General features: G+C 40.2%; 1 protein-coding gene and 1 long non-coding RNA gene across 5 annotated transcripts in view; one reads left to right on the top strand and one right to left on the bottom strand.

Annotated features, from left to right (window-relative positions):
- Nucleotides 1-21,739, top strand: part of LOC101162554 (A-type potassium channel modulatory protein DPP6) — an 88,243-nt gene that overhangs the window by 16,042 nt on the left and 50,462 nt on the right. Inside the window, exon 1 of one of the 3 annotated variants that reach the window (XM_011486874.4) lies at nucleotides 1,838-2,394. The exons of the other annotated variants lie outside the window; for them this stretch is intronic. Within the exon in view, the coding sequence (XP_011485176.1) occupies nucleotides 2,203-2,394 (192 nt within the window). The 5' untranslated portion in view covers nucleotides 1,838-2,202. Of the gene's footprint in view, nucleotides 1-1,837; nucleotides 2,395-21,739 lie in introns of those variants that run through there. 3 annotated transcript variants of the gene reach the window in all.
- On the bottom strand, nucleotides 1,710-20,262 carry LOC144986841 (uncharacterized). Of its 2 annotated transcripts, none has more exons than XR_013650684.1 (3): nucleotides 20,125-20,262; nucleotides 14,611-14,725; nucleotides 1,710-1,844 (listed from the first exon to the last, which is right to left on the bottom strand). It is a non-coding gene; the product is annotated as an uncharacterized LOC144986841 (long non-coding RNA). The 2 variants fall into 2 exon arrangements; XR_013650685.1 differs by lacking the exon at nucleotides 1,710-1,844 and adding an exon at nucleotides 10,953-11,087.

Below are 21,739 nucleotides of genomic sequence, written 5' to 3'. Positions count from 1 at the left end.
TAATGCAGAACGTGACTGCGGTGGTGTTTGTGAGAGCAGGGAGAGGTGTAGCTCAGACCACTTCCACTGTCTGTGACAAGGCAGTGGAGGAGGAGGAAAAGGGGGGTCCTGAGGGAAGAGTTAAAGCAGTCAGGCGGTTCACAATAGCTCCCCAACAAGGTGAGGGAGATTGCAGGACATCTATCAGGGAGGCCAGCATGGATGTCAAGTGTCTTAGACCTATTTCCCAGGGGTGCACAGGCCCAAGAAATGAACAAGAGGAACAAATGATGACAGTGACCATTGCAAGTCACAGTGGGTAAGAGAAGCAGGTTTAGTTTTTTAGCCTCCAGCATGAGCAGCTGGTAACTTTTCTTTAAAAAAAAAAAAAACATAAAATGATTCATTCATATTTGATGAAGTAAAATTTATTTAAACCAAAGAGGGAAAAGGAGGCAAATGCTACAATCCAATCAAGCAAACATGGTAAAGTCATACATCATGACTTCTAAACTCCTGGCGTTTATGCTGTGTTTTCCAGATTTACTTTTACCGCGGTAACATTCATAATTCAAGCCATGAATCATGGAGCCTCCAGCAGTTCCTCCCAAACCCCACATGACTCACCATTTGTGAAAGGGAGCTAATTGCGACTCACTTTTCATTCAAAGTTAGATCAAAAATATTTACATTTCCCCTGCTGTAGTCAGTCCAACGTGCTAACTTGGCCACAAAATAAATTTGTTAATGAGAAAAGCACAGCTGGGGTGATTAATAAAATGTGTTTGGAGCTGTCCTTTGAAGATTTTACCCCTGCTTTTGAACATGACCTATATTTCCCTCAATTCTAGCTCAGCCGCAGACATTTGGGAGACAGTTTGAGCTGTCACGGTGTGTTTGCCTCTGGCATTCATGACAGGGGTGGCACTGATTTTTAACACTTTGACCCAGGAGCCTTTCCCTCCCTTTTCTATACATAAGCTAATATTCTTAGAGCTGCATTGATGTGGCCTTTGTGGGCTTTTTGAGCATAAAATCACCTGCAGTGTCAGGGCCTGAATGATGCGGATGTGAGCTGAATGAAATTACATGACAGATAGAAAGGTTGTGCATACATTTTTTGGGGGGAAATGAGAGACAATTTCATGGTTTGAATGTTGCACCGAGATGAGATTTCAAAGAGACACTTTATTACACCCATGAATCTGTGCCAGTGTGCATAAGCCCATAGTGATTTTTGCAATATTTTATTCAGATTGAGTAAAATGTGTGCTTTTGAAGTGCATCTACAAGTCAATTTAGAGACACAGTTGATTTTAGGCTTCAAAGAAGTTCTCAATTTGTGGGAAAGGGGTTCTTTGTATTATATTTAAAGGGATGTCTATCGTGTTTTTTTCCTGCCTGAAGCGAGAAAGGTGTGTGGTCAGCCTGCCCTAATCCAGCTAAACCACAGAGAGGCACTCGAGCTCTGTCCTGGGACCCATTTGTCATATTTGGCGAATGCTTTACGACCTGATTCGTCAAGTGACCTGAAAGCCTCCAACCAAACCGTCCAAATGAGAGTAAACCTGTAAAAATGGTCGTTTTTGGAAGCGTGTGTGCGTAATGTGGCACAAGTGGAATGACAGGCGCGCCACATGAACGTGCATGGTCACTTCACATGCAGAGCGCGTTTGTGGAGAACACTGGCGGGCTGTGTGTGCGTCCTTCACACTTTTCCTGCGTAAGAGAGGCTCACGCAGAAACAGACAGACGTGACGCGCTGTCATTTTGCTCCTTTGTTGTGGAGTAATTCCTGTCGGAGTCTGAGGAGGATCGAGAGTCTGCTTCCGTCCGCGTTCTCGCTGTGAGATGGAATCAGGAAACTGAGAAGGAGAGGAGAACGTGTTCAGAATACAAAGGAGGACAACTATTGACACCTTCAGCCCAGCAGTCCGCTGTGCGCCCGAACAAAGATACGAGGACATTACAGCAAAAGATTGGGCTTCATATCGATCTGTCACTCCGCGATTCCTCCATAAAGACGTTTTTTTTTAAAAAAATCCTCATTTTATCTTGCTTCTGCTCCAAACTGGCTGCCAGCCATCGGCTCCCTTCAAAGCGCACAGAAACCCGATCATTTCTCCAAAGACGAATCAAGCCAGACGCGTTTCGTGTGTGTCTCTGAAATTCTCCAAGTTGTTTTTTTCTTTTCTTTTAAAATCTCGGATCTGGATCTGTATTATGGCTTCACTGTATCAGAGATTCAGCGGAAAGATCAACACGAACAATTCCTTTCCGCATCCACCTGAGGCCAGCCACCTTCTCGGTGGTCAGGCTGCAGACGAGGAGAACGGAGCGAAGCCCCCTCATCCACTCACCGACGGCAGACCCTACGGCCAGCACCGCAAAAAGTGTTTGCGGGAGGATGAGGACGTAAGACTGTTGTTGTTTGTCTTCTCTCACACAACAACCCCCTTGTGTTTCACGACTGAGCTGCTGTTCTACACACACAGCACTTCTCGTGTTTTTTCAAGAAAGTTTCATCTTCTTTTGCTCATATTTTGTTGAAACTTCACTCTCAGTGTTGTGTTGTGGTCGAACATGTTTAATTTTTTCAAACAATGTTTCAAATTTAGCAGAAAGAAAGGCTAAGAATACACAGTTTATGACTGTTATCAGGGTGCTGACCATGGTGCTGAAACTGAGAGCCTAGTGGAAGTGTTGTGATTATATAACAAGTCCAATTTGGGTTTTTACTTTGGGGTTTGTTGCTTTGAGCACTTAAATGAACTTACCAGAGAAATGTTACTGTTGGAGTTTTGTGTTTTTTACATTTAGCCGTTTGTTCAAGGTTATAATCCAAGAAGCAGTCTTCACCCGAAGAGTAAAAACATAGATTCTAGTCTTATCTGTTAAATGTGGATAGATCTGAACATTGATCATCACATTTTGCTTTCATTCAAGGTCTAAGAATACTCAGTACAGGACTTAAAGCTGAACACATCAGTTGTTTATTTCTACACAGTGATGTCTGAGTCAAAAGGTATCAGTCAAAGAGCGACTTCTACTGCAGATTCCTTTCTTTTGCACAAAGGCTTTTTTAAAAGCCTGTCTAAGGGGTTCAGGACATGTTTGCACATGCTTGCTGGTTTAGAAACATGGAACCAACACTGTGAACACCTGGTGCCACCCCTGCATGTTTGACAAGGAGTAAAGAGAGACTGGCTACAAGCTACTCAGTGATGTTTCTGGAGTTGTCGGTAACAAAAATGTGGATTTGTATGGGTCAAAAGCATACTTCCCCTTCTTTTAGTCAAGTAAAACAATCTTGAGTGCCTCCATGTAAAAAAAAAAAATCTATTCTTTGTAATACATTTGAAATAGTTGGCTTCTTAAAAGATCCAATCTGATGAAAACATGTTTCATATTTCTGAGTATTTCTTTATTAGAATTGTTGTGAATCAGGAGCAGATGAAAAAAATGCACTTTGAAAAAGATTGTATTTGTGACGTAGAAAATACGCTGAACGGGCTACAAGCTTCCTGTTCCGATCACAATGGAGAGGGGAAGGGGGGAAGGGGTAGAAGGGGTTGCTCCACGCCAACAGTCCCGGCCACAATTTAGAGGCAAACTTCTAATAAACTTCTGCGGCTCTGCAAAAACTACGTCCAAAAAAACGACACAGCTTTTTAATGTTTTGGCCAAAGACAGTAAAGAGGAACGGCTTTAAAACAGATTTTAAAAATTATCGAAGCGGGTCTTTAAAAAAACAAACAAACAAAAAAACCTTAAGGTAAGTTTTTACTGCATGGCGGTAAGGGAAGGCGGTAATATTGCAGAGACATTTTTCATGTTTACACGGCTAACCTTGAGGTGTCCTTTGGCCCTGAGGTCTCATTTAGCCATAGTTGACCATGAAATTACCCTCTATACCTCTGGAGATGGAATGACCATTTCAAGGAATGATATTTCCCTTTTCAGGGAAGGTTTGAGCACAGAGAGGTTCTATGTGTGCAAAATAACATCTGACTTTTTCCACAGTGGTTAAATCAGAAAGAGTTGGATTTTTTGTCAGTTTGCTTACGTCCTTGTTGGTGTTGATGGTTCAGAGAAGATAGAGACTGGCTTTGTTTTGTGTTGAAAGATAATTGCTTTTTTGTGAGAGTGTATCAGGTTTGTATGTTGTCACCAAAAACCCAATATCAGTAGAACTTTTTTGCTTTCTTTGTGGCTCACTAAAAAACGAAATCGTTAAATGTAAAGGTTAAAAAAATGCAAAGACTTCAGCCTCAGGTTAGAGTCTGAGGAATCCAGATTCTCTCTGCCTGAACAGACTTTTCCTCTAAAGACTACAAATGTCAGGATGCAAAAAAAACAAACAAATAAACAACACTTTAGTTGTGTCTAGCATTTAAATTAGTATTATAATGAAAAAATACATAAACAGCAAATATGACAAAATAGTATTCATGAAGGCTTTCCCTATGAAATTTGTCCTGAATGTACATTTGCAGCTTTTCTGCACATTTGAAGAAAACTGCCTAATCACCTCCATCTCAAAACATAAAGATGTTTCTCTGCAGAGCAAAATAGTAAAGATTCAAACCGAAAAACCCAATGAAATAGCTTTATTTTGCTCAAGAAATCTTTAATTCTCATGACCAATAAATGAAAAGAGGCAAGTTTTAGAATTCCTCTGCAGTTATTGACAGAATTAGGCTTTGCATGTCAAGATCTGTGAAAGTCAAGTTCTTTTTCTTCTTGCAGCTCTTGCCCAACTTGAGAAGCCTGGTTTTTCTCAGAACACTTGATCAACTCATTCACATTTTATTTATTTAAAATGTTGGTCCATCAGTGAGACAACCTTTAGAAAAGGAATAACATTTAATAGGAGCAGTGCTGAGAACTAGTATCCTAAAATGTTCTTGTCAACTTCTAATTAGGGAAAATTAAAGTAAAATAAGTGATGTGTCAAGTCTTTATTTGAGCTGGAGTTTTTTCTGCTGCATTATGGGAAAAGGGCACGGGTGTATGTGGTGGAAAAAGGGGTTGTTTCTTTTTGTCACAGGCTTTGTTTGGCTTGAACACAACAGTGAAGATGGTATATAACACCCCTGTTTCCCTTTTCATAGACATTTTAGATGCTTTTTCTAACATTTGATTGCTCTGCTGGGATTTAGCATTAATGTATTTGTCCCTTTTTACTTACTTTATGGAGGCAAATGACAAATTATTCCCTCCACAACATTTCAAATCGTTTGACATCTAGAATATACACATTAGCATCTTGTAAAATTAACATTTGGTGTCTATCTGCATATTTATTTGGGCAAAGCCAGAAGTGAAGCCTCGCAGCTCATTGTAGGTTCTGTGATGATAGCTATTTTTTTCATGTGTTTCTATTAGCACTAGTCATTAGTGAAAGCTCATTTTCCACAGCAGCACCTTAATCTCAGAGAGGCATGCTGCTTTTTAATGGCCCCCTTTCTTGCCCAGGGCTGCTTTGTTAAAAATGAAAGCGCACTGAAAATGTGTTTTAATTTTCTTTTTAATAGCCTGTTCAAGTTTAAATTTACTCATCCTGTAATGATGCCCTTGTAACGCAGATTAGGAGTGATAGTCTCCCTTGGGTGGATGGTGGTAAAGAAGCAGTTTGGAAAGTCATAAAGGCTCAGGGGCAATAAAAGGATGCATAAGTTCAGATTTTAAGGCTTAATCAACATCAGGGCTCGTTTTCAGTGGCTCCAAAAGTTCACTTTATCACCCATCTTTTAATTAAAAACTTGTACCTAAGGAATTAAAAAGGAATTTACATTTTTTTGTAGCAATTATTAGTACACTTGTGAAAAAAAAAAGTTATTTTGTAATTTTATGATCATGTTTTGGACCTCAAGGAAAATAAGAGCTCTAAAAGAGGTGACTCATGAATCAGCAACTGTTTCTGTCTAAAATTTAATTCAGAACAAATGGGTCTGTCCATGGCTAACACACACTCATACAAGCACACACACACACACACACACACACACATACACCGCTTATGCTCTCATCCTTTTTGCATGGAGATACTCCAGATCTGAGTAAGACAGTTTGGCCCGGTTCCCAGGTCTTAGTTTAGCTCCTTGCTTCCTTTGAGGTCCCAGGCGCAGATAAATCAGCCAGACTGTGCTCAACACAGCAACCAGATAAAAGAGAGAAGGCAGTGAGAAGATTGTCCTCATTAACTCCACGGCAGGACGACTTAAGATTCAACACCTGATGCTCACTGAAGGAAACCTTGCTTTTTTCTCCGCTCTGATCCAGAATCATCGCCGGTACAATAAAAATCAATAAATGATGTATTTGAGATGCAGTTTATCTATCGTTTGAAATATAAAATTTAAACTAAACAGAAGCAATGAACCTAAATCCAAATAGGTGAAGTTTTGTGCACACATGTGAATCACATGTGAATTTTTTTAACTGCAGCCAACACATGTCCAGAGGAATTCTGAGACTAAAATTAGATTTACTACAAGCTTTTTTCCCCAAACACGTTTGTTCAAGTGCATCAAGGCATGAAAAGGACAGCAACTAAAACAGATGTTGATGCTCATCAGACTGGAATGGTGTTATGAAACCTTCTTTAACAAAATTCAGGAACTTTATCTCTTTTTTTTGGAGTGGCTAGTTAGGGATTGGTAAATGGTAAATGGCATATACTTATATAGCGCCTTTCTTCCTACAAGGACAAAGCGCTTTACAGTCACAGACCCATTCACTCAGTCACACACACATTCACTCACACATTCACACACTGGTGACGGCTCCGCTGCCAAACACAGGCGCCCGCCTACCACCAGAGGCAAGGTGGGGTTCAGTGTCTTGCCCAAGGACACTTCATGGGCGTGCAAGGCGGGAATCGAACCTGCAATCTTAGGATCATGGGTCGACCGCCCTACTGCTGCACCACGGCCGATTGGGTCGGTTTTAGTGTAATATTTAGATAAAGAAAATATTATTAATCAATTCTAGGGGAGTGTGTCTTTCTCTGTCATACTGCAAAAACAAGTCCCTCAGAAATAATTCCAAAATTGTTTCCCCATTGGTAAATTTTCTGTAATCCATCGACAACTGAACTTATTTCTAGCTGTGGAAAAAAAGTCAGTTATACCAGTTTTGCTCTCTAGTAGATTCTAAATTTAGACAAGTTTGCAGAAATGGAGTGGTGCATATTTGTATTAATAGGTGTCAAAGTGTTAAACAAGCAAAATAAAAATAAAAACCTCTGCCAATGGGGTAAGAAAAATGGTTTTAACAAGAATTCTTATTTTTCTTATTTTGAAACAAGGGACTTTTTATTTTCTTGAGATTCAGTTTTTGCAAAGCACAATATTTTTACGCATTCTATACTTTTTTGTAACATAATATCGTCCAATTCTTTACATGGAAACGATCTTTTAAATAAAAATACCTTTTAACAGAGAAACTCTTTTTTCTCCTTCTGGCACTTTTTATTTTTAGCATATATAACACAAATGTCTTTGACAAAACAGCTTCAAACATAAAACATTCATCACATTTAGACTGTTTTGTTTTTTATGGTTAAATAAAAGTGTCAGACAACAGACATCCCTTACTGTGGTTCACCTTCAGCCAATTGTAACTGACCCAGCTTGGAACAAGCTAGCCTGTGATTGGTTGTCTCTTTGTTTGCATCACATGTTCACAACAAGAAAACGGGGGGGGGGGGGGGGGTATTCCAGAAAGCACATTTAAACTACCCTGACTTTAACCCTGAACTCTGGCTGAAATCCGCCTGAACCTGCTTACTCTGGGTATGTCGGTTCCAAAAGATCGGCTATGAGTTGGCGTAATTACGCTCGACTTGGTAACCCTGGGTTAATGCACGTGCACGCCAAGTACATAAAGGCATTCTCAATGGATCGTCGATTTCCAGAGTCACCATGGAAACGCGTGCAGAAAAAAAGAGAGCGCTATATTTTAGTGAGACGGAGTCTGAGATTTTAATGACGGCGTATGAAGATTTTACACCCATCACAAAAGTAACACGACTGCATCAGCAAAAAAAAAGAGTTTCTGCTTGGAGAAAAATAACGGACAAAGTAAACGCACGAGTTTCTATCTCATTTCTGTTTTCATTGTGACGCATATATACGTATAAATTATCCAACTTAAATGAATTAATTCAATTGGTAACAGCTAAACATTTTTTGTCACAACTCAAATTTACATATTTATCTAACTAAATGTCATGTTACTCCAATTCAATTAAATGTTTTTCCATATTAATTCATTGTAATTCTTGAACTCTCATATGTCTAAGTTTGAGCCTGCAGATATACTCATTTTTATACCAATACAATGAATGAAACAAAATGGAATCATATTATTTTACATACAGATATTTACCATTTCTCCAACCTAAACAATGAACAACTTTGCACTAGTTGTGCTATATAAACTCATCATCCTGTCCCTCCCTCTCACTCATGGTGCAGAAAGAATTAAACATAACAGGACAAATAACTCAGCAAAACACAGTAAAACAGCTAAACAACTAAACACAGTTGGTCAAAAACCCACACTTAAACCCAAATCCATCCAGACAGGCAAAGGGAATGGTATCCCACAATTCCTTACGGTGCCGATCTAACTGCAGCCCCAAAGTTACACCTACTTAATTGAATTAATTTGAAAGAAAAGAAAATAACTGTCTGATAACTATGTGTTTTTTTAAGCTGACTTAACTAGAAAAAATGATTTATCTTAACTGAAGCAAATAATTAAGTTAGATCGATGTTAAAAGTTTATCTTTCCAACATCCATACGTGGTCTTATCAGCCTCTCATGGTGGAAAAAGTATTATCTGAGCTTATTCATCTACTAAATCATCTTCAAATGGACACGCCATGCTGCTTCACCTCTCTGAAAACTGTCCTTCTGTATCCATTCTGCAATCAACGTTGAAGAGTCAAGAGTAAATTCAACTGACCCCATTATTTTACATCGTATAGCAAGCGATTTGACCGTAGAAATCAGGTTGCTTCAATTTAAAATAGCTTCATAAATATATGATTAACCTATTTGCTCTCAAGGTTTGCATTTAATTAAGCGGACCATCAAGTATTTCATTTCAATTCAGAAACATGGAAAAGGAGCCTTCAGGCGGTGGTACAGTAAAGGGCACAGAAGGCAGACATGCAGTCACCCAGGGCAGCTCCTCCCCTCAGGACAACAAAGCTTCCTCAGCAGGACCTCCTGTTCGATGTTGCCATGGTTGCAAAGGTGGGGAGGCTGTGTAACACATACGCTGCTGTTTGCTGGTGGCTTTGACTACCTTCTGTAGATGTGGAGATGACGCAGCTTTTTGCTCTGCAGACTGAATGTACCCTTCCCGTTTCAAGAGCCCCCCACCCCCACCCCCCGCGTTGATCACAGTGTGGCTCCTCTCTCTGGTAAATCTGAAAGCCGGTGTTTTTCTCAGGTGCCTGATGAACACCTGCATCCATCCGTGTTTATGTGCTTCAGTCCTTGCCAGCAGGCTTTGTCGATATTGATTTTTTTCCTTTCTTTGAGGATGGGTGGAGCTGGATAAGGGAGTGGAGGTGTAGCGGCCGGGGGCTCAAGAGGGCATCTAAACAGGTCATTCATCCCCTACCTGGAATCCCCGTTGACACGCCATTAATCATCTGATGCCGCACTGTCCTCCCATCACCTCCACAGACCTGTCAGCAGGACTTCAGCAGCCTGCTGCTGTGCTGTCTGACTGCCCCCTCCCTCTTGATGATTTACTGTATTATAACACAAGCTGACAGATCTATTAGTCAAGGTTGAAACACCAAAAAGCCTTATTACATGGTGATGATGCCTAGGTTTAGTGGCAGCTTTCAGGTGAAGCCCCATTAAGTCTTTGTGCTTCAGCAGATTTTTTAGCGCCACTTTTTTTCTCCTTCTTCTTGAGATGTGAGTTCTGGTTTGTGGAAATCAGGCTTTCTATTAAATTTTCCATTTATTTAAAAAGAAAAAAAAACAGTTTTCTTTTTGATCTCCAGCTTTCATCGTGCCGCTCACAGCCTTGTTTTTCACTGAAGCATCGCAGTTCCTTTAAAACATCTCAGCTGCTTTTAAGAACAACACAAGGAAGCAGCTGAACATAGCACTTCTTTTACACCTGTGATCATATTGCTGCTTTTTGTCTAAAACATCAGGGAGCACTGTCAGGTTTTTATTTTGAGGTATACTTGTGATGATCTTTAGCAACACATCTTCTTCAAGGAGAAAAGTAGACTGTTGTTTTCAGTAAACCACCGGCTTGTCTTCTCAATTATCTGCAACAATTACAACATCAGATTTTAATCAGTGCACAGTGTCCTTTCATTGATGTTTTAGGTGCAGAAAAACCCATTTCTTAACGCTCTTGTGCACTGCATCTGTTTTGCCACTAGAGACTGTTGTGCTGCAATCAATGCACTGATTTAACCCTCATTCCAGCTTAAGTGGTTGTTTCAGTATTTTTACTTTTTGTGTTATTTAATTAGCAGCACAAATAAGACTGAGAAAAAACTGCAGTAAGTTTAATAAATCTCCAGTTTGAAGCATTTTACCTTGATCCAAAAATAGGTTGACAAAAGATTTTAAAAAAAGAAAAATTCAAAGTTGCCAAGCAATATAAGATACTTTAACCTGTAAACACAGAGAAATAACCATTCAATATTTCAAGGGGTCAGAAGATCAGAACTGTTATTTTTGTGTTGAAAAAGGACGATATTAAAACTACAAACTGAACATTCATTTAAAGGCAAATCTTCTGAGGTTTTTCACAGAAAAGTTAAAAAAAAACTACAATGACAAACGTAAAGCATCTGTGTGGCATCTGGCATAGAAAAGGGAATGTCAAAGTGTTTTACAGAGATACAGAAAGCCTCAAAACATCATCTAAATAAAATATAATTAAAAACTAGGCTGGCAGGAATTTATGTCTAATTAATCGGACCACTTTCAAAATTTGAGCAGCAGAGCTGCGGCGCCTCCTGAGACTTCTTTCTCCTCCCATATCGTTTTTCCAGGCTGACACCAGGCAGCAGTAATCTGTTGTGTCACGAAGGCAGAATCTCTTATCAACCCTGCCATGATACAGCAGAGAAACACCCTCAAGAGACACAGGCACACAGACAAATGACTTCACTGGGATTCAGCCGTTCACACGCACAAGATAAAAGCAAAGTCAAGAAGGTCATTAAACAACTGAGTTAATCCTGGAGGGATGAGACAACACAAGCAACAGGTTAAGTCAGCATTTGGGGCAGTTATGTGACAGTAGAGAAAAGCAAAAAATAAATAAAAAATATCCTGATTCGGAGATGTTTTTCCTAATGGCAATGGAGGTCTTACTTACAAATTCCCACAAATTACTTAAAATAATAAATAGCCAACAAAGAATAAAGAAAAGTCAAAAGCTCTAATGTAAAGGTGCTGAAACATCATGTATAGATGTGCATGGATCTATTAATAGATTTGATTTATCTGCACTTTCCAGATGCTCAAAGTGCTTACAGTGTGTCCATTAGTCATTCAGTCTGCGTTCATACTTGGTGATGGTGAGCTACTGTTGTAGCCACTGCTGTCCTGGGGCAGACTGACAGGGGCGTGGCTGCCAGTACGCGACTACAGCCCCTCTGAGCATCACCGGGACATTCATGTGCATTCGACAGGAAGACAGAAGAAGACAGGAAGGGCGTAGTGTCTTGCCCAAGGACACAACGACAGTTGACTGGGGGGACCGGGGATCGAACCGCTGACCCTTTTAATCATTGGCCGACTTGCTCAACCTGTCGCCTGACCCACTGCCGCCCAGTCGTCTATAAGTGGATGCATCAGAATGGAGCGGAGCGGGTTTTTTCTGCATCACAAATACGCTCTTTTTCAAATGACAAATTTCAATTTGTTAAAGAAATACTCAGGCCAGGTGTCGTGGTGGCACCCCCTGTTGACACCACTGGAGTCTTTGGAGTCTTGGCTGGTTTCCTGTGACGTCATTTCCGGGTGAGCCTTTCCCAGTTCTAGTCGTGTGTGACTGCTGTCCTCTTGTTTGGCATTAGCCTGACTACTATTGCTTACTCTAAGGGTTATCTGGGTTAATATTCACATTTAGCACCTTTTAGTAGTGAATACACCACTGTTAAACCGCTTGCTGTTCACTTTTCTCATTTTGCTAAATAAACCACTTCTCTTTACCTAAACACAGCTAGCCTTAGCAGGCTGGAGCAGTTAGAAGCGCGGCTCCGCACAGTGGAAGTCAAGCCGGCTAGCCAGGTCGTTACTTGTAGCGCGGGCCGCGCTACCAGGGCTAACTTAGTTAGCACCCCAGCGCCCTCCCAACAGCCGAGAGACAGTCAGGGGTTTGTACCGGTTGGGAGGAAACATAGTGCTAAACGCAAAAACTTAGAGCACCCGAGACTCCACGTTAGTAATAGGTTCTCCCCCCTCAGCGACACACCCGCTGAACACTCAACTCTGGTTATAGGCTCTTCTGAAGTTAGAAACGTGGAGCTCCCAGCGGCTACAGTCAGGTGTTATCCGGGGGCCAGAGTTGGTGACATCGAGGGGAACCTTAGGATGTTAGCTCAGAATAAGTCCAGGTTCAGTTTCTACATTCAAAGTTAGACTTAAAACATTCCTCTTTGGACAGGCTTATTGTCAGACTACTTAGTATTCAGAGATTATTTAACTTAATGTTAATTTGTTTGTTTAAATTAAACTTAATAACTATTTCTTTTAAAAGGCTGCTAGAAGTTGAAGCTGGGGTAACTATGGTGCACTGGGGTTCTGTCCTCTTTTCTCTTCTACTTCTACCCTTCCTCTCCTCTATTCTTGACCATAATTTATCATTTAGTTCTCCATGCCTCTGTTTGGTGCAGTGCGATTCATGTATTGTCCCTCTTTTCCTCTCCCCTCCTGGGGAGTGGGAGTGCTTCCAGACTCCAGTTGGCTCATCCGTGCTCCAGTTCCTGACCGTTTACCTCGCCTTTGCTCCTGCTCCTACACCTGGCTGTGGATCCTGCCTCTGGCTCATCTCTGGCTCGTCTCTGCTCTGTACCTGACCGAGTACCTCGTCTCTGCTCCTGCTCCTACACCTGGCTGTGGTTCCTGTCTCCGGCTCGACTCGCGCCTTTGACTGTCCCCACAACCACGGCTGGATGAAGCTCGTCTGTTGGACTTTAAATGTGTAGTTGTAGATTTAGATAAGTAAATTCTTCTCTTTGAGTTCTGGTAAATTGCCTGTCCGTCCTGGGGGAGGATCCCTCCTTCATGTGGGCACCCCTGAGGTTTCTTCGTTTTTCCGGAATCCGGTTTTTTGGGAGTTTTTCCTTACCGCGAAGGGGGGTCTAAGGGCAGGGATGCCAGTATAGCTTAGTCAGTTTGTTAGTTCATTTTAGTATTTTACTATTGAACTCTTTGTATTCGTGATCCTTTTGAGTTCATGTTTCACTTCGAAGCCCATCGAGACGACTGTTGTTGTGATTTTGGGCTATACAAATAAAATTGAATTGAAATTGAATAGAAATGCAATTTTGTGCTTAAGTGTCTTTACATATGTCTTCCATCATCAGAAAAATGCCACAAGAACATGCTAAAAAACACCAAAAACACAATTTTCATCAGAGTGGGTCTTTAAATCAAAATGACAGTTCAGCGCTGCTGTTAGAGTCAGAAAAAAAAATGCTTCGCCTTGCTGAGAACAGTTTCATTCCAAGAATAAATTCAAGATCCTCTTTTCGGTCTAAATAGGCAGGGCATGTTCATTTGAATGGAACAATTTGTGCACAAAGACAATTCAAAGTCAGTTACATAAAGCATTACAAGAAATATTTATTAAAAATATTAAAATAATTTAATCAAACTCATTAAATGTCATCAAAATAAAAGTCCAAAGAAATGTAAAATGAAACGAACCTCAGCTTAACTTCTTTAGACCCGAGTTGATATTTGAGCTAATCCTCTACAGGTCCTGGTTAAGCAGAATGAACTACCGTGGTAATAAAACCCAAAATGTGATGTCCATGCATGTGGACGCCATTTCTGAAGAGGTTAAAGTAACACTGCTGATGTTTTGAACAATTTGATCAAATGAGAACAGTGTCCATAACCCTTGTGCTATCCTAGGCACTTTAACGTTGGGAGTTGGGTCATCTAGACCCACTAACCTTTTTTCTTCAATGATTCGGGAACCTCACTGGTGTCCATGGATTACATGAAATCTTTCCACCTTTACCCACCTTTGTCATGGTAGGGAGAACAAGTCAATACAAGGGTGGGGTCATCTAGATCTAAGCCTTTCGGAAAGTCTCTTCCAGAAATGTGGAACATAGAAGCTGAATGCAGCTTCTCCATTTTTGATGTTAAAAACTTTCTTGAAAGATTATCTTTAATGTAGGACATAAAAGAATACATTTTTCTTGAAACAAAGGTCTTAATAATTTCTTAAGATTCTGTTTTTGCAGTGCTGGTGGCACAACTTAGACTTTGAGCTTACAAATACATATGAAGATAAAAAACCCAACTAATATTTACCACATGGACTGAAGAATGAAAAGAAAGAGCCAGGAAACAAACATCCCTTACAGTTTTATTTTTTTTATGGCTCACCTTGTTTGATTTGTAGACCAATCATGGGAAAGCGTGGTGCTCCCCCAGTCACTTCTCCAGCCATCTCTGAATGATTTGTGAGGGCGTTTAATGGAAACCAACGCTGCTTCGTTTCCTAGTAAAAATAGAATATGAAATTATTTATTCTATAAAATGAAATACATTAAGTTTCAATGATTACATTTAAAGAAACACTTAGAGATTGAACTTTGCCTTGACAGTTTTTCTATTGTCAGACTCTTTGAATTTTCATAAGAAGTGTGATTTGTAACCTTGATGCTTGTTTTGCATTTTGTATCTGAGCAATCTGAGCAAGGAATGCACAATACGTTCAAAGAAACACTTTCATATAAGATCCATTAGTTACAGCTTTTAGCAAAAAAAAAAAAAAAAAAAAAAATCGTCTTTGTTAGAGTTTGCATTCCAGACAAAAACGACACCATGACGGTGAGGGGTCTCCTCCAGCACCCAGGCTCTGGTTTAGTCTTCTGATGAATAACACATGAGTTTGGTTTTCATGTTGCATCCTCACCGGAGCTTTGTGTGCAGCCTGTTCTTCAGAGAAGCAACAGGAGAGACAGCATTCGTCCCTCCAGCCATGAAGGTGGGTTTGTACTTTGCATTCTGTAAACTCAGTATGGTCAGTTTCAAACCACAGCTGCTCTCTTGTGTGTCGGTGTGTTGTGTTTGTGTGCGTATACCTGCAAGCTTATCTGTGGTGTGCAGGTGCACCTAAGGTGGGTGTCATTGTGAAAAAGTTTTGGAGTTTTTTTTCTCTTCTGTCAGGCGCAGCTTGCTTTGCAGAGCTGTGGCGGTGTGAGCATCATCATCTCCAGTCAATATTTCTGTCCTGTTCTATAAGCTCAGAATCGGGGGGTCTGAATGAGGCGCGGGGGCTCAGGGGATGAAGGGGAGGCGGATTGCTTCACCCCGAGCTGGCAGTCAGGAGCTGACTTCCAAGATTATGTTCAGTGTGGTGCTCACATGGAGCAGAGATGGGGGAGATAATGATTGTTTGGTGGAGCAGAGGTGGTGTAGAGAACGGGGGGTGCTATTGAGTGATTCACTATTCTGAAGCTGGCAGCCCATCAAATGGCACCCCACCAAAGGCAGAAGAGTCGAACTGTGATGATTGATGTTCCTTTGCTCACCAGATTGGCTGTTGCATCATGGGAATACGTTGTTTTTATTGCTGGATTGTTTGGGAAGTCGTTTTGCACCGCTGACCTTATCTTTTATGTGTTAAAAACAAACATAGACCTTATCAGCTTGCCCAACTGAGCCGCATCTGTCTCCCTGTCTTTTCTGTCAGTCTTTTAGATCTTTCAAAGATTCTTTTAACAGTTTATAAAGTCTTAAAGACCCACTCCAATCATCCTGTGATCTATTTTAAAAGCGTTCCCAGATGATGCCGTTTTTAGCCAAAATCCAAAAACCTGTATTGTTTTCTAAAGGACATGGTTTTTGCATAGTGGCAGTAGTTCATCAGAAATTCATCTCAGAGTTGTGAGAAGGACTGTTGACGCGGAGTAAGCCTTTCCCCACTTCCCATGATCACTTTGCGTACACTCTTTCCTCCTCACAATCCCAAACCTAACATTACCGGTGTACCAGAGGTCATGGATGCATCAGAATGGAGCGGCGCTGGGATCCTGTAGCCTGCCCACTGTAGCAGCTGCATCCTACCTACAGGCTTTTTCCAAATGGCATTTTTCGGCTGCTCCTGATTCACCACAATTTGAATTGAAAAATTCTCACAAATGCAGTTTTAATCTTAATTTTCTCTATACGTGTCCTCCATCATGAGAAAAATGCAACAAGCACATATTAAAAACACTAAAAACACAATTTTCCTCAGAGCAGGTCTTTCAGATTTTTTTTTTATTAGTTAAACAAAGTCTTAATGGAATTGGACCTTCATTTTTTAATCAGAATTACTGACCCTCCCAGAACCTTGAGGTCCTCCGGTGCAGATCTACCGGTGGTCCCAAATGTCAGAACAAAAATCCACATCGAGGCCAGATTCCAGCACTGCGGGCCTCGTCTGTGGAACAGCCTGCCTGAGGATCTGAGAGCTTCATCCAATTCAAATCACGTCTTTTTTGATTAGCTTTTCAGTAGTTTTTCATTTCTTCATGTTTTAACTTGACTGTTTTTTCCTGTTGATTATGATTACAATTTATACTATTATTTGTATTATTTATTTGTTTTAAGTAATGCACTTTGAGGTGTTCTGCAGTAGAGAAAGTACTATATAAATAAAGTTGAATTTGAATGTAGCAGCATAGATCATGAGCCTCGTTTTTAATTTCAGAGATGGTCTTAATCCTCTAATCCCAATCTTCAAACTTTGATTTAAAGTCATTTCTGTTGTGCTTTTGAACACTTTCTGGGTGATTTTAGACCAGAATCATTTTCTGCCTGCTTTGCTTTTTAATCTTTTTTCAGCAAAAGGAGCTTTACAGGGAGATCCCACATCTCCCTCTGCATAGGCCTCTTAAGCTTGAGGGAACAGATAGTTTTTTTTGTGAAACGTTGCAACTGTTTCAGCTTGCACATCCATTTTAAGCCATCGTGGATGCGTAAGAGCATAGATCTATTATGTGTAGAATTTGATGTTCTGGCCTGCTCCTGGGAGGACGGCAGAAGGGATCAACAACTGAAGTGGAGCATTGAGTGGCCCAGCTCGGTGTGTGGAGCGTAATGCTGATCTGAGCTGAATAGAAGATGCGGCTAATGGCCCAGGTAAGTGGTGCGGGCGCTAAATGTTGTGAGGAGGCTGAACCCTTTGGCAGCATCCCCTCTCTGAATCCTCTGGGCTTGAGTGGAGAAAAGCGTTCAGCCATAAGCGGCTTCCTGTTCAGTCTGATACTCCAACCGGCGACCTGACCTCCTTTGGTGCTGCTGCAGAGGTGTCGAGTTCTTGGGCTTTACCTGAGAAAGCCGGGCATTGTTTCAGTGGGAAGTAGGGCGTGGCAACCTGTGCACATATGCATGCACACACGCACACACAGTTTCAGCTAATGCGCTGTTACTGTGGATGCTGACTGTGAGGTTTTTGAGAGGCGAGGTGCGTCTGTTTTATGACCTGGTCATTTTCCATCATCTCCCTCTCTGCATCCACATCCCGCTCTGAAGCACCGCAAGCGCTGCCTCGCAATGAACACGCGCAAGCTGTCACGGGTAGAGAAGCTGTGGAAGGTGAGTCCTACATCTTTCCAGGTAGAGACGCATCCCGTCTTTGTATTCAACATCAACTTTCTTCTCTTTCTGCTTTTCCAAGTGCTCATTCAGAGAAACTGTTGCAGACTGAGGGAGTGCCAGTGCTGCCATGTATTTATAGCTCTAAATGAGTCGGATGATATAACCAGCACTTTAGATGACAGTCATTTTTGTTGGTGTTGACACTGGGGGAGTTTTCTGCCAAATTATAGTGGCTACACATAAATCTTTGTCAGATGATTGATGCTGTCTGTGGAGACGTACAGATGGACGGTCCACAGTTATAATTGTACATGAATTGACAGTTTATATAAGTTTAGTTGATGTATTGTTTTGCAATTATTGCAGAGGCGTTCATAAACTGTGTGAGTTTATGTGCATTATGTGCAACTATTTGTGCATGTACAGATTTTGCTGAGAAACTGCTGGTAAAAAAGAAAGAGAGACATTTTTCTATTTGTTTGGTAATACATGTGATGCTTCCCATTATTCATTTAAATTACGCAGGTTTTTGCAAAAAAGAAAATTATAGAATGATGTTAAAATTGCATATTTTTGCTCTATTATAGAATTTTTCATTCCAATGTTTGATTAGTGGGTTTCCAAAGTTGTTGGACATGTTTGGCTCTGGTGACGCCAAAATCTTGGAGAGATTATAGGAAAAGATGTAACTGAAAAACTGTATTTCAGTGCTGTAGCATTAGCAGATGGGGATCAAATGACAAATTTGCATGTCGCTTTCTTGAACTGCAAATGCGGATACTATACGTATATGTGGTTTTCCCGTTTTTCATTTAATATATGCAGATTTTGTGCAAAAAAAGGGGATTTTTTTTTACCCTAATTTTGCATGTTTTTGACTCCATTTTTTTCTATTTAGAAGTGTATCAGTAACATACCTCATAAAATGTTCCTTTCCTATGTTTGATTGGTGGGTTTCTAAAGTCTTTAGACATGTTTGACTTTGGTGATGTCAAACTTTTTTGGAGGATTGCAAGAACAGCTGTAATTTAAAAACGGCATTTCATAACTGTAGCATTAGTAGAGAGGGGATTGAAAGAGAAATTTACATTTTGTTTTCATAAATGGCAAAAGCTGGTATTGTGTCATAACTTGATTGGTCTTGTCTATTTGAGTTGCTCCTAACTTGACAGAAAAAAGACAGATCGTTTGTCAGAGTAACTAATTACAAAAGGTAGAAAGGGGTTTCCATCCTTTTTTTTTTAAATTATTCTTAGATTTAATTTGTTCTACTTCCTTCTAATATTCTCATTCTTTTGTTTTTGTTTAGCCCTGGAGAACCCAAGAACAACTTTCTTCTGGGCTTTTAAAGTTAATTTGAGACTGTTTTTGTTTCTTTCTTTTGGGTAGATTTAGATTTAGATTTTAGATCTATTTATTTATTAATCCCACGAATGGGAAATTTCCTTGTCACAGTAGCATAGAGTTTGGCACAAGCATGTACAGACAGTAATGTTGAGGGTAGCAGCATCTAACAGCGGGTACATTTGACCTCACGGATTCTACAGGGTTACTGTCTCTCCTATTTGTGTTTAAAACAGAAAGATTTTTGTGACTAAAATGAACCAGGGAAAAAAAGAAAATCCCCAACTTGATGCAGTCAGCTCAACACAGAGAGCAAAGACTCCAGGTTTACATCAGCAGCTGCAGCTCATCTAGCAATGGGATCTCTAGCTGGAAACATTCATTTTCTTTATCAGAATCGTAGGTTTGACAACATATTTCAGGACTGCATCCAAATCCATGTTGAATCAGATTTTGTCAGAGCTGACGGTAAACAAACTGTCAAAATGTTTACTTTTCAAAGAGGAGAACTTTTGGAATGCCTTTTGACCAGAATAATATTTAAAGTCTTAAGATGTATGAAATAAATGTGGGACTTACCCAACTATTGAGAGGTGAAGCCAAAACTTTATGTTCACAACCCTCTTAAAAGACCCACTCTGATGAAAATGGTGTTTTAACATGTTCTTGTAGCATTTTTCTGATGTTGGAGGACATATATGAGTAAGATACGCTTAAAATTCCATTTCTTAGTGTTTCTTTATGCAAAAGTGAATGTAGAGCAGATGAAATTTGATAAAGAACTTATTTGTGGCATAGACAATATGCTGGGCGAGCCACAGGCTCCAGTAAGGTTGACGGCTGGTGAGGTACTGACGTCATCAGTCAGATTTTTGTTGTTTAAAATTTCCTTTCACATTTTTTTCTTCTGCTGACAAACTGTGGCATTGAAAAACTAAAATCACAAAATTGTTATTATTGACTTACTTTCACTTATAAAAGAACTCCATGGACTTTTTGAAGAAACACATTTGTAGAAGTATTCCTTTTCTTTCTTCTGTTTTAAAAGTCTCTGTCTCAATAGAGATCACTGACAACTTCCTAAGTTTAGACTATATAAAATATATTTTAAAATGACTGGATGGTGACACTTGACTTTCTACCACTAATTCTACTATTCTTTAGCTGGGGTTTCACGTTCCCTGGGATCACCAGCGCCCTCTGCTGCGTGGCTCATCTAATGTATTTCTATTGCGCATTTTTAGTAGATAAAAAAGACTAAATGGGCTCCAATACAATTAGATGGTGGGCGAGAAATAATAAAATGAAGTAGTTGAAAATAAAGCGTCTTTTATGACAATAAAAAGGCACAAAATAGTAAAGCACACGCATCAGCTGCAGCACAGTCAGTGTGTGCAGAATACTCTGGGTGCAGGGGAGGCACACACTGTCTCATGTATTTTAACGGGAAATTTATACATTTTGCTACTGTTTTTTAACCAAAGACACGTTGAAAACCCTCATAGAAAAAAAGTAATAATAAAAGAGACATACCTAAAAATTTATATTCAATTTTTTTCAATAAAAAAGCATTTAATGTCATTTTTGTATTTATTAATCTGTATTACGTAGGTGAGACACAGCCTCATCTGTCTCCCCTCTCCATTCTGATGCATCTACTTACAGACAAATAGATCCGTGCACGCCTTTGTTTTCCTCGTCAGAACTGGACTCTGGATCTAGCTGGATAGCTCTGATGTTGCTTGCCGTTTTTGTTGCACCGTTAAGGTTAGGTTGGGTGTGTGAGGGGCTGTAAGCTAGGGAGAGAAAGTATAAACAGATGCGTAACTGGAAGTGGGGGCGGGCTGTACTCTACGTCAACAGTCCTGCTCACAACTCAATTTCTAATGAACGACTGCCGCTTTGCAGAAACTATGTTGTAGAAAACGACACAAATTTTGGCCAAACATAATAATCATACTTGAAAGACCTCTGGGAATGTTTTGACAATAGCTCAAAGGATGGTTGGAATGGGCCTTTAACTGGAAGCACCAACATTCTATTTATTTAGTTTTTGTGGAGACTTTAAAGGATTTCAGTTCAGTTTGATTGGAAATTGGGAGTTATTTTTAATTCATTGTGTTCTTGAGTTTGTTACACACTAAACGTGTTCTCTGAGGCGTTGAAGGAGTTATGTATTTGGTGCAGATTCATTATTTAGACAGCTGATCTACTCATGAACTTGCATGATCAGATCTCCTGCTTGACTTTGTCCAAATGAGCCCACCTTTTTCTGCATCCAAAGCCTTTTGACTTTGGGTTTTGTGTCGACAAATCAGGGACAAACCGAACACAAGAGGGGTGCATTAATGTCGAAATGAGAAAATCCCACAAGGGCCTGAAACACTAATGAAGGGAGACAGAGGGAGTAATTAAGCACAAACTCGATTGGATATGTTTTGTTAGTCAGCTGGGTCCTTGGAGACGTTGAGCAGCCTGATGATGGAAACCTTTGGAGATTTACAATAAATGAGTAAAAAACCCTTATTCATCGATGCTCCTAATTTGCTTTTAATCATTACTCTCTGTATTTCTGTAATGC

The sequence above is a fragment of the Oryzias latipes genome, chromosome 17 (assembly GCF_053564925.1).
Source record: "Oryzias latipes strain Hd-rR chromosome 17, Olatipes_Hd-rR_3.1".
In the NCBI taxonomy this organism is placed as follows: domain Eukaryota; kingdom Metazoa; phylum Chordata; class Actinopteri; order Beloniformes; family Adrianichthyidae; genus Oryzias; species Oryzias latipes.
This window is presented reverse-complemented; position numbering and strand designations above follow the sequence as displayed.